We start from the raw sequence: 14,597 nt of genomic DNA on the forward strand, positions 1-14,597 counted from the left end.
GTCCTGTTTGTCTCCCTCCCCTCCAAACAGGAGTTGCCGTTTCCCCCTGCCCACCAGGGGGAACATGGAAATTGTATTTTTTTTTTTTACATTTGTACCCCGCGCTTTCCCACTCATGGTGAGGCAGCGTGGACAGAGAAATCATATTAATTTGTTAATTCTGTTTAATTTTGGTTCAGTCCTGTAAAGTGGTAGAATGCCATCTGGTTTTAATTACTCAAAAGTCTAGCTTTTGCTAGACTAGAGGTTAGAAAGGTCAGAGAGAAATGAAACTTTCTTTGTCCCTTTTTGAGTGATGGATTGTTAATGCTAGTTCAAAGGCATAATAAACCACATCTGGATGCCATTCTAAGTAAGGCATACTGACACTCGAGGGGATTAGCAAGCAGGCAGTTTTAAAAGATTAGGCTGAATGCTGTTTAGAAGGAGATAGTTTAGATTTAAATAATTCTAGATAATTTAGATTTTGTCTTATAAGGAATTCTGATTTCTGCTTATTTTAAAATATGTTTTATTCTGTTTAATTAATAAGTTCTATTTCTCTATGTAAAATACCTTTTCAATTCAATGTCTGACTTTCAAGTGAGATTTGTCTGCAGTTTAAGAGGTCATCATCTGGTTTGAATTATCCACAGTCCTAGCTAGGTGAAAGAGGTCAGGAAAAGTCAACTCTTCTCCTTGATGGATTATAGCTAAGTGTAGGACTGGTCTCCTGAAAGTAATAACAAACCATGTCTGTGTGCCATTAAGCAAGATTGGCCCCTTAATGAATGCCAGAGTCCAGTTAACAGTTTAAGTTATGAAGTTAACTGGGAATTTAATAATAATAAAATGCAGGAGATAGGTGCCACATTGTCTAGTTTGAGAGGCCCCAGGTCATAGGTCAGTTTAGGAAATATCTCAAACCTATGTAACTGATATTTTGAGTAAATGTGTAGAGATAATTTGTTCAAGACAGGGTAATCAATCTATTCCTTACCATCTGGTGACAAAGGGGGGCTAGAGGGGTTTAGGACCATATATAAATGAGAACAGAAGCAGCTTACGTTAGAGAAGAGAAGAGACAGGAGAGCCAAGACACAGAGAGACGAGAAGAAGCAGAGACAGGATCCAGAGACGAGACACACAAGACATAGAGAGCTGAAGAAAAGGAGGGGTCTAGCGCTGATGTCCTACTTTGTTTGCTGGCAAATAAAGAAGACTTCTCTCTCATTCTGGTGTGTGGTGTTTGACTCCTGAAGTACCACAGATTCTGCTAACAATAGTGGTAATTCCTGCATCAATGGCAGGCTCAATGCGGCTTACATGGGGCAATGGAGGGTTAAGTGACTTGCCCAGAGTCACTGACAGCTGAGGGTGGGGTGGGGCAAATAGGCTGTCAAACCCATAGCAAGCTGAATCCCTGGGGAGGAATTAGGTTTCCTGGGATATATAGTTGTCAGGAGCCCCAGTCAAAAGAAACCCTCTGACCTAGCTCTGCAGAGTTGGCTGCAAGGAGGAGGGGCATAGCTTATGTGAGCAGTTGCAGCAGAGAAAATGCCCCAGATGAAATAAGTCAGAGAAGCAGTGTGGCACAGCTTGCATGCAGAGACCAGAAGCTAATCTGGACCTCAGGAGTGTTTGCTGCTGCTTTAAGGGATTCTGAAAATGTGCTTTGTCACCCTGGTCATGAGTTAAATGAGGGAAAAGTTGATGAAAACAAAAAAAAAGACTCCAGCCTATGGTTTAATTTTGGACATTATGTTTTGTTCTGAAGGAAGCAATTATTGAATGTTCTTGTTTTGCTTTGCTGCTTGCCCAGAGGAGGGTTCTCCAAAGTGAAAGGAAACAGGTGGGGCCTTCCTCTTTGCTCAGGGAAAAGCCCCACTGGAGCAGAGCTGTGCAAGGGGCAGCAGCCATTTAAAAAGAGCTTGGTGAGGAAAAATGCCAACAATGCAATGAACTGGAGTTGGGAGCTAAGGCAGTGTTGCTAATGAGTGGTTCTTGCAGAACAGATATCAGCGCATGCAGCTGAGGCACTTACAAAGCTGAAAAGCTCGGTGCAATGGTTTTGAAGGTAAAGCACCTGGCCCAGTAAAGACAATGTAGTGAATGAGATTTTGGAGAACTGTTTTTATGAGTTTTGCCATACTGCCTGAGTAACAATGCTGGAGAAAATTATTGAGGCCACTGATTTTCATGTGACTGTCTTGTTTACCAGATGGAATGTGGGAATAAAAACCTGGCCTGGATTTGAACTGTTTTGAGCTTCATTCAGCCTAATTCCACTTGAAGAAATGGTTCCTTTTAGTGACTGCAAGGCCAGAAGAAAGAAGGGATGCCTCTTTCCCTCCATGCTACACCCTGAGCTGTGACTCCTAGCCTGTGCATGCCCCAGACGGCGGTTTAAGTGTCACAATAAATATAATTCTTAAAATGTAGTTGCCATATTTATGAACTTTCTAAACATTTTTTTAAAAGTGTTTTTTTAATCTTATTTACCCCATTTGCCATATCTATTTTTGCACATTTTTATATCATCTGCAAATATGTGCATTTTTCCTTCTAACCCTTCCATAATGTGCCTTATACCGAGGATGGCTGGGCCTTGCATTGATCCTTGGAGCGCCTGACTAGTCATCTCCCTTCAGCAGAGTGAATACCGCCGACTATCACTGAGTTCTATTGTTCAACCAACTTCTCATTCATTTTACAATTTTTCTTCCAACTAGTAGGCATGAAAGGGATGTAAGATTCCTGTTAAGAAGGGAAAAATTAACAATGCATATTTGGAGTTTTATTTGTTGTTCTTTTACATGAATGCCAATACTTGTATTATGAAACAGAACTAAACTAGCTCTGTTTTCTGGCAAAATCTGCATGTCACCTAATTGTACTGCAGCCTAAAATGCAGCTAAGCATAGTGTGCATTAGGGTTTCAAGTCATTTAACTGGTACAGTCTACAGATTAGTTCTAGATACCTGTTAATTTTCTAGGCCACCAGCTCAGCTAGTTAAAATCAATCCCGTATGAACACCAACTGGACTGGAACAGGTGTGCAAGTCGCTTTAAATGCTATCAAAATCAAAGCAGCTTTGCTATAATACTCTAATTACAGAAACTTATCAAACCTTGACATAAAACTGCTGGCCTACCCCTCCATCTGTGCTGAGATGGGATTCCTTCCCTGGATAATCATGGGATGCTAAAGTGCTTGTTCTGCACAAAATGAACTGAGAAAGCTAAAATGATAGAAGCACTCACAAAAGAGCAAATTACTGCATGAAAACAGGACAATTAATATGAGAAGAAAAAATAATTTCTACTTACAAGACTTCCACACCCTAATGTCAGTGGTTCCCAAACCTGGTCCTGGAGGCACCCCAGCCAGTCAGGTTTTCAGAATATCAACAATGAATATTCATGACAGAGATTTGTAAGCACTGCCTCCACTGCATGCAAATCTCTCTCATAAATATTCATAGTGGATATCCTGAAACTCTGATTGGCTGGGGTGCCTCCAGGACCAGGTTCGGGAACCACTGCCCTATGTTTTATGTTTCCAAATTTATGAGGGGTTTACCTTGATGAGCCCGCTGAATGACCGTGAGCGAGCATGCTTCTTGTTTACAGGAGTATGTGTGTCAGAAACAGGAGTGCTGGCACCTGGCTGCTTGGTAAACTTAAAAAGAGAGAAGACAAAAAAAAAACATATTTACTGTTCATTTTCCCTTTAAAATAACACTACTACTGTTTAGATCTTGCACGTTTCTTGGCTCTTGCCATCTTTTGGGAATTATGCCGAGGATGATTTTTCTTACTGCTCCCAATATGTTTTACTTCTGTTTTCAAATTGATGGATTAAAATTATGCATATGCTATGATTTTCAGAGTGTTTTCTTTTTTTTTTTTTTTTTGAAGCGTATTATTCACATGTTGGAATAACGCCTGCATATCAGTGATGATCAATACATGGTTAGAGTGGATAAGTTTTCATAAACTTAACATTCCTCAGGAATGAAATATACATCAACATCAATTGAATTACTCAAAAATGCAAGCACAACTGATTTTGGGGACGAGGAGGTGAATAAATGGTAGACAGAGCTTAAATCAACCCACACCTCAAAAACACCCCCCCCCCTCCCCCATACACTTATAAAATTGTATATTCCATATCTCCAGCCAGCTGTTTGCCACTGGGAATACTGCAGAGAAAGGCTATATACTGGATATTATGAAAGAGTTATTTAGGAAAAGGCTAGAAGTTCTTACAGAAATGTGGTACAGCTGGATCTATCAACACAGTATTCCTGTGGAAAACCCTAAGCAGAGCAGCCAGCAGGAGAAACAGAAGTGATAGTGCTTACAAAGATTATTTTTGAGCCTCATTCTTGTGTTACATGCCCCACCTTTTTCCTTCTAATGGTATAAACAGTAATCAAATTATATTTCCATAATGATCTAATTAGATACAATAGCATTCAATCTCCTTTTAATCAATTAAAATGTAAAGAAGAAATTATTTCTAATATACTGCTTGCAAGCTCAAAAACTATTAAAGAAGGGTACAGTCAGATACAGATGGTATTTTTTCTGTCCCTGGAGGGCTCACAATCTATGTTTGTACCTGAGGCAATGGAGGGTTAAATTGACTTTACTCAAGATCACAAAATGCTGTAGTGGGATTTAAACTAGGCTCTCCCCTCGTTCTCAGCCTGCTGCTCTAACCATTAGGCTACTCCTCCACTCCAAATTAGTGCTACATATAGTTCTTCAGATATATTTTATTTATTGCCAATCCAAACCATTTCCTACAATTCACAACATAATTAAAGCAATTCATAAAACAGCTACCATCACAAGTTTCCCAAACTTATCCCTCTGATGTTTATTAAACCATAAAAATGTCTGGGAAAGCATTCCATAACTGCTAGAGGTGGGGGGGGGGGGGGGGGGGGGGGGGGGAAACGAGGATAAGGGAAGCATTGTCACAAGGCAATTCTATAGCAAGTCACTTAAACACACACAAAAAACTGACATTTAGATCAGTGGCGTAGCTACGTGGGGCCAATGGGGGCCAGGGCCCCTCTAAATTTCCTCTGGGCCCCTGATTTTGCTGGCAGGGGCCACCAACCCCCACCAGCTGAAACCTTGTCCAGTGCCGATATCTGGTGCTGCCGAGTTGCCTGCCCTGTTCTCTCTTCCCCCTCATGTCCTGAAAGCTCCTTTTAGTGAAATTGAGCATGCTGGGGACCCCCGCCAGCCAAGGTATTTGCTGCAACTTGCAATTAGCAATTGGGGGAGCGGCAGCGGCACAGAAATGTGGCCCCCCCCCCCCACCTCGGGCTCTGGTCCCCTCCCACCGCAGTCTGGCTACGCCCCTGATTTAGATGCCTAAGTGTACACTTACCTGCGAAAATGTCATTTGGGCATCTAAGTGATATTCTATAAACAGGCACTCATGACAGTGTAGATCTGAAAGGGGCACATATATGGGCAGAATATGGGAGGATAATAGGCAGGGCAGACACTTAGGTAGACAACTTACAGCTAAGTTGCATGTGTGCCTGCTCTTGCATTCATGACCATACCGAGTAGAAAGGAAGTATCTATCATCTGGTCCCCTCCCACTGCAGTCTGGCTACGCCCCTGATTTAGATGTATAAGTGTACACTTACACATCCCTTTCTGGGATGGCTGCAACAGTACAGGTTGCCCTTATAAAAGGAAGAGGAGAGACAGGGAAGAGGAAGAGAAATGCCGGTCACTATGGGAGAGGAATAGTTGAATATAAGCCCTTGGCTAATATTTGAGTCTCCCCTTTTTTAGGGGAAAAATGTTCTCGGCATATATTTGAATGATCCTATATTTGAGTATATATGGCAGCCCCGATTTAAAAAAAAATTAATCGTGGCTAACAAAATCAATCATGCTATCCTGTGACAAAACAGTGGATTTTAAGCCTGTAAAACTGTATTTCTTGAAGTGTATTTCTCTAGTTTGGCCAGCAGGTGGTGCATGTTTATGTTTAAAGCTGTAAGAGATCTGACTGTTCTCTCTTTAGTTAAAACAGATTAAGAGGTAACCTGCAGTGATTTCGCCAGCTATTTTTGAAACTTGTTGTTCTGGGCTCTGATTGGCCCAGGAGCTCAAAATTCATTTAGGAAATACTGGACTTTTCTCAAGTCTCAGCTTGGAAGTAGAGAATGGCCTCTACCGAGACCCTGTAAGCTGTTATATTCTATAATGTGAGCGGCTACATTTCCTGTACTTCCCAGGTACTATTTAGATAGTAAACAAATGTTTAGTTTTAAAAGTAATCCTATTTCAGTTACCTGTTATTGTTTTGCTGATTGCACCTTTTCTGTTCATTGTTCTAATTTTTCATGACAATAAACATTTTTTGGTTTATTGTCTCTGCTTTTCTGGACTGACTAAGAATCCTGGTGGTTTGTATGTTGGGTCTGTGGGTGCTTTCTAGGAACTGTGGGACCACTGGGAGTATGGCCCCAGTAACCTAGAAATCACTGGGGAATACCTTGAGAACGGAGACTCGACCAGAGGCGGTTGGGACCCAGTCGATGGGAGGACAGTGCTAATGTAGAACACAAGCGGCACATGCAAGCGGACCTGAGCTGGCAACAGACCCTCTAAGTAGACGCGGGGTAACCCTAGGTGGGTGGCTAGGCATTTAGTGACATATCCTGAATATCTTCTGTGACAGAACAGTGTGTTTTAAAACTGTAAAATTGCCATTATTAATTCTGAAATGCATTTCTCTAGTTTGGCCAGCAGGTGGTGCATGTTTATGTTAAAGTTACTATAGAAAAGTGCATGCCTTCTTTTAGTTTCACTAAGGGGCCCTTTTACTAAGCTGTGTAAGTGTCTATACTTGCCCAACGCGCCCCAAAATGAAGTTACCGCCTGGCTACCATGTGGCTCTTGTGGTAATTTTATTTTGGTACACGCCTGATAATTTTTTCTTTTGCACGCACATCAGCTACATGCACCAAGTGCCATTTGACGGGTGTAGATCATTACCGCTCAGCTACCACGTGAGACTTTACTGCTAGGTCAACGACTGGCGGTAAGGTCTCAGACCCAAAATGGACGCACGGCAATTTTCATTTTGCCCGCACGTCCATTTTCAGCAAAAAGTTTAAAATGACATTTTTTGCAGGTGCGCTGAAAAATGATTTTACGTGCACCCAAAACACGCGTCTACACTGCCACAGACCATTTTCAGCGCATCTTAGTAAAAGAACCCCTTTAGTGAAGAAGTGAATCTACAGTACTTAGAGCAGTATACTTTTAAAACTTGTTGACTGGGCTCTGATTGGCCAGGAGTTTGAAATTACCCAGCATTTGTTGCTGGCTGTTTCTTCAGTTTTAGCCCGGGAGAAAACAGAGACAGATCTCTTTGCTGAGGCTCGGTGAATTATATGTCCTGATCTTCCCAGGTACTGTTTAGACAGTATGCAAATGTTTAGTTAGCATTATAATTGATCCACAGTTCAGTTATCTGTTATTGTTTGCTGATTGCACATTTTTTTTTGGTTCATTATTCCAGTGTGACAATAAACCTGTTTGTTGTGTTGGGTCTGTTAGTGCTTTCTGGGAGCTGTGGGACCACTGAGAGTGTTGCCCCAGTAACCTAGAAATCACTGGGGATACTTTGAGAGCGAAAGACTCACTCAGAGGCAGTTGTGACCCAGTCAATGGGAGAAGGGTGCTAGTGTAGAACACAAGTTGCAGGTGCAGGCGGACTTTAGCTGTGCTGGGGATAGACCCTCTAAGTAGCCGCGGGCAACCCCAGGTGGGTGGCTATGCGTTTCACACCTTCTATTCACAGCTACCCCACCTTCATCACACCCAACTCCTCATCTCACATAACCATCCTCACCAATCTACTTCTTGGTCACCTTCTCCTTCTCCCCTGTGCTAATCACCTGGCAAGAGAGGATGGCTGCATGTTATGCTGCCATTCCCTTCTCTGCTTCCCAAGGCATGAGTACATATTTCAACCATATTAGCCAACCTAGAGTTGTGCAGCAAAATAAAAATCAGTAGAGGAGAATGTGACTGATGTGCAGTCACTTTCCTCCTTCTCTTACTGTGTAATTAGCATGTTAGTGGGGTGATATTTGGAATATGGTGCCACTGTGGGACAGTTGACTTTTCACTTCCTTGTTCTGGCTGGGTCCAATCCCCTGTTTACTATGACAATGCCACAGAGACCTGCAAATTCCATGGGAAGGGGCAGATTCTGCAGGAAACCAGAAGACTTGAACATACAAGTAAACACTAGTTTGCACTTGCATCACCCGAAGTTTAGTGCAATGTGATAATCTGCAAATGTACCCACTAGATCAGGCCAGACACAACCACTACATTCCATGTAATGTATTGGCCTACCCCCGTACCTGTCTGATTAGTTTTTTCTTTTTAGCGGAATCTGGCATATTGTGGACATGACAGAACAGTTCTTTCAGTGCTTCTTCTGTCCGCTGCTGTGTGTTATCTTGGAATGTGTTGGTTGTAGAAGAGGAGGAGCATGAGCCTACTCTGCTCCTTTTTTGAGGCTTTAGCAGCTGAAAGTCCATGCATCCATGAGATGGCAACAAATCCAGATCATCCTAAAAAGGTTTAAGAAAATCAGGCTCAGGAGAGCAAATAGATTAAAAAACAGAAACACCCCCCAAAAACCCCAGCTTTAACCATTCCATGTCATGAAAATGGTGAAATGGTCTTACCTGCTAATTTCCTTTCCTTGATTTTTGTTAGACTAGTCCAAATCAATAGGTTGTGTTCTCCTACCAGATGGAGGTAGAGAAGCTGAACGTTTGCAGTAACATCACAACATAAGAAGTGGTACAAGCCTGGAACTAGTAAGTATGCTTACGCCAAGGCCTGAATAAAAACAACTACATACACACCCCAAAAAATAAAACCCTGAAGGACCACTGTCAACATACCCAGCTACAACGTTGCAAAAAAAAAAAAAAAAAACCCCCACACACACCAGAAATGAGGCATCACTCAAAAACAGAGGCAAGGGAAGAAAGCAATGCTACCCCATCTTAAACTAAGTCCTAAGCACTCCAAGTCTTCCTGGGCAGGCCATGGCCTGGTCTAGGAGAAAATCAAAGAAAGGAATTTAGCAGGTAAGACAAATTTCACCCTTCTTTTCATCCTGCTAGATTAGAATTCATTCCCTTTTGTTGTTTTTTTTTAATAAACTTTGAGGCTGACAACACTGCCTAGAAGAAAGGCAGGACTGAAGCCAAAACAAAAAAACCTCTACCAACTGAAATTTTTCTCAGGTGAGTGCAGCAGTCTTGAGGGAAAAGAAGGAAGGTTAACCCCAAATGGACTTGCCCCTACTGGCGGAGGCCATGTTGGCCCTCAGCCAGAACCTCTCACTGAGTGAACAGCTGTAGGCTAAGAGATGGGGCATGGAGGGAGAAAGAAATCAAGGGCACCTCTTAATTCAACCATGGAAAGGTCTATGAATCGATCCCTGGGCATGAAAACACCAGTCATAGGACTCCCTGGGGGGGAGTCAGACCTGCCTGAAGAAATCCTGCACCATTTGCTAGAGCAGTGATTCCCAAACATTTTTGGCCCGCCACCCCCTTAAGTTCTATAAATTTATTACAGCGTCCCACCCCCCCCCCCTTACCCACTGAGGCTATTACTCAAAACAAATTATTCAAAATTTTGATAAAAGTTTTTATTTAATTAATAACAAGGTTTTTTAAAAAAATAATGATGGAATTGAAATTTTTAATTAATTTACAACACAAAAACAATTCACATTTAAAAAAAAAAACAATTTTAATAAAATAGTATACCTACTTGATCTATTGAACATGCTTAATGGGATGGATGGGCTTGATGAAACAATACCAATTTCTCAAAATCTGGTTTAAAGTTACTGAATAAGAACCTTAAATCCCCACGTTCAACTATTTGGAGTCGATTGCTTTGTTTTGTCAGAGGTTGTGCCACCACACTAAAACCACGTTCTACCAAATATAATGCTGGAAATGCAATGAGCTTGTACTACTGACGTCTCATGACTATCACTTGTTTTACTTGCAACGGCACAAACATGCTCATATACCTAAGCAGCTAGATACCTACCACGTTGATAAAATGGTTAAAAACACCCCACTTAAAATATAGAATCTTACTTCCTGTTCTTTAGTGGTTTGAATCTTTTCTGTGGCAAATACGGATCATCTGTTTGCAGTTACGCTTCAATATTTAACCAAGCTAACCAGCTAAAAATACAAAAATAAAATACATCTGCTGGCAGTGATGCTTTCAACACTTACCCAAGTGGCTACTCATACTATTGATTTCTCACGACTCATGCAATTTTATTTGCGACAGTGCAAATATATGCACTATTGATTCACTCACAATGGTGGAAACATATGCTTATTTGCATAAACAGGGCCGCCGAGAGAGTGGGCCAGGCCCGGGACAAGGCCGCCCTCGCCCCCCCCCCCCCCAGCCAAGGTCGACGGGCCCCCCCCCTCCACCGGGACCTCTCCACTGACCTTAAGCGCCTCACCTTCGAAAGCGCAGCAAGCAGCGGCAGACCATTCCTTCCGTCCGTGTCCCGCCCTCACGGAAGTTACGTCAGGCGAGGGCGGGACACGGAAGGAAGGAGTGGTCTGCCACTGCTTGCTGCGCTTTTGAAGGTGAGGCGCTTAAGTTCAATGCCAGGGAGCGACGGAGGGCGGGCGGGCCAGACTGCGGTGGCGGGCCCCCCCCCCCCCCCCGGAGGCCCGGGGAATTTTGTCCCGTCTCCCCCTCTCAGCGGCCCTGTACATAAGCAGGTAAATAGTGTTGTAGGCAGGTCTATTTGCCAAGCTACCACGTTGATAAAATGGTAAAAAAAAAGAAGAAAGAAAAAAAAACCCTCTTATCTTAGTTGCCGCTATATTGTGCCTATCCCTCCAGCGCTGCTCCATAGGGCAGTGCAGAGACCCCACGCCACCATCTTGTCTTTTAGTGCCCCCCAGACTTGTCCAATGTACCCCAGGGGGTGGTACCACACACTTTGGACATCTCTGTGCTAGAGGTAGAGAAATACTGGCTAGTTCCAGGCTGTACCATTCATTATGCTGTGATATTATTGAAAGAGTTCAGCTTCTCTGTCTCCATCTGCTGGTAGGAAAGCACAACCCATTGGATTGGACTGGTCTAGCAGGATGAAAATGAAACAGATTAACAAGCCAAAAATTGAATATATTATCCTTTGCCCTATCAAATAGTTTATAGAAGAGTAGGAAAGACAACTACAAAATTGGTAAAAGTCAAAATGAACAGAGGCTAAGTGTGAAATTTCTTAAAACGTGAAAGTAAATGTAAAAATCACTTCTCACAGATGCACTACACCAGGGGTCCTCAAATCCAGTCCTCGATGTCCACAATTTAGCCTGGTTTTCAAGACTTCCATAACAAATATGTATAAGATCTATTTGCAATCACTGTTTCCACTGTGTGCAAATTGATCTCATACATATTGTGGAAATCCTGAAAACAAGGCAGGGTTGTGGACCTCAAGGACTGGATTTGAGGATCCCTGCTGTATACACTTTTCCATTCTGCAAAACAAACAAACAAACAAACAAACAAACAGTCTAGTTACTCTGACTTTTGGAAGTTTCTAGATTTCTCATGTAGACTGCCAAAAATCAGACTAGATTGTACTTCTATCCCTTAGAACAGTGCTTCCCAAGTTCAGTCCTGGAGTACCCCTTGCCAGTCAGGTTTTCAGGATATCCACAATGAATATGCATGAGCTTGGTTTGCATACACTGCCTCCATTATATGCAAATCTTTCATGCATATTCACTCCAGGACTGGACTTGGGAGACACTGCATTTGAATTTGCTTGAAGGTCCCAGTTATAGAGTGTGCACCCAATACTTTGTTTCCTCTTCTCATCTTCCTGAAATCTATCATCTCATCCTACCCCTTCTAACAAAGGGAGAAATATTACAACAAACATTTATTTCCAGTTCTCTGTTACACCTAAATTCCAATGCAGCTGATTTAAAAAGTCTCCCAAATATTTTATTTTTGTTACATTTGTACCCCGCGCTTTCCCACTCATGGCAGGCTCAATGCGGCTTACATGGGGCAATGGAGCTGCCTCTGTGCCTGAAGTGGGAATCGAACTCAGTTCCTCAGGACCAAAGTCCACCACCCTAACCACTAGGCCACTCCTCCATGAAAAACACCATGCTTCACTGTTACAAATGTAGTAGTAGTAGTAGTTATAGATGTTGAGGAATGTAATAATTTAGAAGGGTTTCTTTGAGCTGTATAAAAAAATTCTTTGAGAATCATATGCTGCATTTGTATTTGTAAAATACGTTGTGGTTGACAACTCACATTTTAAGCTGATGAGTTTGAAATGCTATAAGGAAAACTCTTCCTAATGAATATTGCTTGATGGTTTATAGTGTATTATGTACGGCATAAACTGTGAAAACTAACTTAGTTTTGCAAGACTGCAAGCTTTCTGCATGTATTATACCATCCAACTGCAAACCTATAATCTTGCACATTTAGATAATGCCTTTGTGAGTTAACAAAATACCAAATTATTTACCTATAGCATATGATCTCTGTGGATAGCAGGATAGAATACCCAAGATCCATCCGAAAAATCAACGACCATCTACCATTCGGAAAAATGTTGAAGACCCATCTCGTCAAGAAAGCTTACCCTAATGACCCAACTTAACTTTTTAAACCCACCCACTTGATTCCTGCCCCGACGATTATTATACTTTTGACCATGTCTCACAATCTCCTTATGCTCATCCCTCAATCTCTTCCTCTCCATCCTTCCTACTCCTTACCCCTCCCAATCTCTTCTCCTTTTGCTCATCCTATCTTTGTTTACCTCTCCATGCTCAATTTACATATCCTCAAAACCCCACTACTACTATTTTACTACAACTTGTAACATTCTCCTTCAAGACTCTGTAATTCTACTTACTATGTAAGCCGCATTGAACCTGCTATGTGTGGGAAAGCGCTGGGTACAAATGTAATTAATAATAATAATCTGTTGGAGCCTGCATGGGAAAGTTTCCCCTAGCTCATTAAGGGGTCCTTTTACTAAGGTGTGCTAACAGATTTAGCGTGTGCTAAATAAGACGCTCATTATATTCCTATGGGTGTCTTGTTATTTAAAGTGTACTAAGTGCATGCTAAATCTGTTAGTGCACCTTAGTATAAGGACCTGTAAGCCTGTAGAATTTACAATTAACTGTGCTTGTGCCATCACTCCCCATGATGCATCATTGCATGTGGTTGCTCTAGTTCTTAATGTAACTCTATAATGAGCACAATTCCATGAGAAGATGAGCGCGTTATGTGGAGACATCTAGCCTGTCATCCATGGAGAACATCTGCTTTAGGTAAGTAACTTGTTTTTCACGGGGGTGGGGGTGGGGTAGGAGAAACTGATTGGGAACAAGTAAACATATCTTTTTGTTATTAACATGCCTTTCCCAAAAGACACCAACCTGGAAATCATAAAAAATGCACCCTAGAAGGGTGGAGGATGAAGTTGAATTGTAAACCTCAAACAGATTGATCAAACCTAATGTCTTGGGAGTTCCTTTCCAAAGAATGAGATGTGAATGTATGGTCCAAAGAGTCTATGTTGCAACCTTGCAACTCTCCTCCACAGAGACTGACCTTAAATGGGCTACAATGCTGCTATGGTTATGATATTGTGAGCCTTTACATGATCCTCTAATTTCATACCTGATCAAATATAGGCAAAGGAAATGTCAATGCTAGCCAAACTGACAGTGGTGTTTGGCAACTACAATCCTAGGTTTATTGGAATCAAAAGAAATAGAAAGCTGGGGGCTAAGGCTTGTCTACAATCAAAAGTGTGCAAAGTATGTTGATTGTGGGCATGTGGCCTAGGGAAAAATATTGACAAAAGATTGATAGGTTAAAGTGGAAGTTTGACACCACCTTATGAAGGAACTTTTGTATAGGACAGATCACTCATTAAAGCCTGGAGCTCAGAGACATGGCATGCCAAAGTAACTGCCAGCAGAAGCAAGATCTTCCCTATCAGGTACTTCAGCTCACAGGACTCTAATAGTTCAATGTGAGCTTTCATCAGTTGGGTTAGAACAACATTTAGATCCTACGGCACAGCAGTTGATAGGAGGCTTTAATAGAAGTGAACTTCTCATAAAATGAGCTAAAGACTATACAAAGATGGATTATCTTCAACATGATAGTAATATGCACCAGTCACACCAAGGTGAACCCTTACCGAGTTTGCACTTTAGACCAGACTTAAAACGTAGAATGTATTCAAGAAGGAAAGGCCCTTACCCACCACCATATTAAACTGCAACTTTCTTCTACCTGAAACTGTAAGATACTCTAGTAGTTCTCCTATGATACAGCTTAAGATAGGTTCAGAGCAGATATGACTATCCCCTTGGCAGCTAGGCTGTGAGAACTAGGGATCTGATGCTGACTTGTTCGCTGCTTTTGATTTACTTGATCACCATCTGCTGTAGTCCAGATTATCTTCAAGAGGAATTTGGAG

General features: G+C 41.9%; 1 protein-coding gene across 2 annotated transcripts in view; it reads right to left on the bottom strand.

Annotated features, from left to right (window-relative positions):
* ARHGAP19 (Rho GTPase activating protein 19) overlaps window positions 1-14,597 on the bottom strand; it is a 98,355-nt gene that overhangs the window by 16,383 nt on the left and 67,375 nt on the right. The window contains exons 8-9 of one of the 2 annotated variants that reach the window (XM_030202873.1): window positions 8,407-8,619; window positions 3,564-3,662 (exon numbers count right to left, since the gene is read on the bottom strand). In XM_030202873.1, coding sequence (XP_030058733.1) covers window positions 3,564-3,662; window positions 8,407-8,619 — 312 coding nt within the window. Of the gene's footprint in view, window positions 1-3,492; window positions 3,663-8,406; window positions 8,620-14,597 lie in introns of those variants that run through there. The other variant, XM_030202874.1, reaches the window with a different exon arrangement.

Source organism: Microcaecilia unicolor, chromosome 5, assembly GCF_901765095.1.
Source record: "Microcaecilia unicolor chromosome 5, aMicUni1.1, whole genome shotgun sequence".
In the NCBI taxonomy this organism is placed as follows: Eukaryota; Metazoa; Chordata; class Amphibia; order Gymnophiona; family Siphonopidae; genus Microcaecilia; species Microcaecilia unicolor.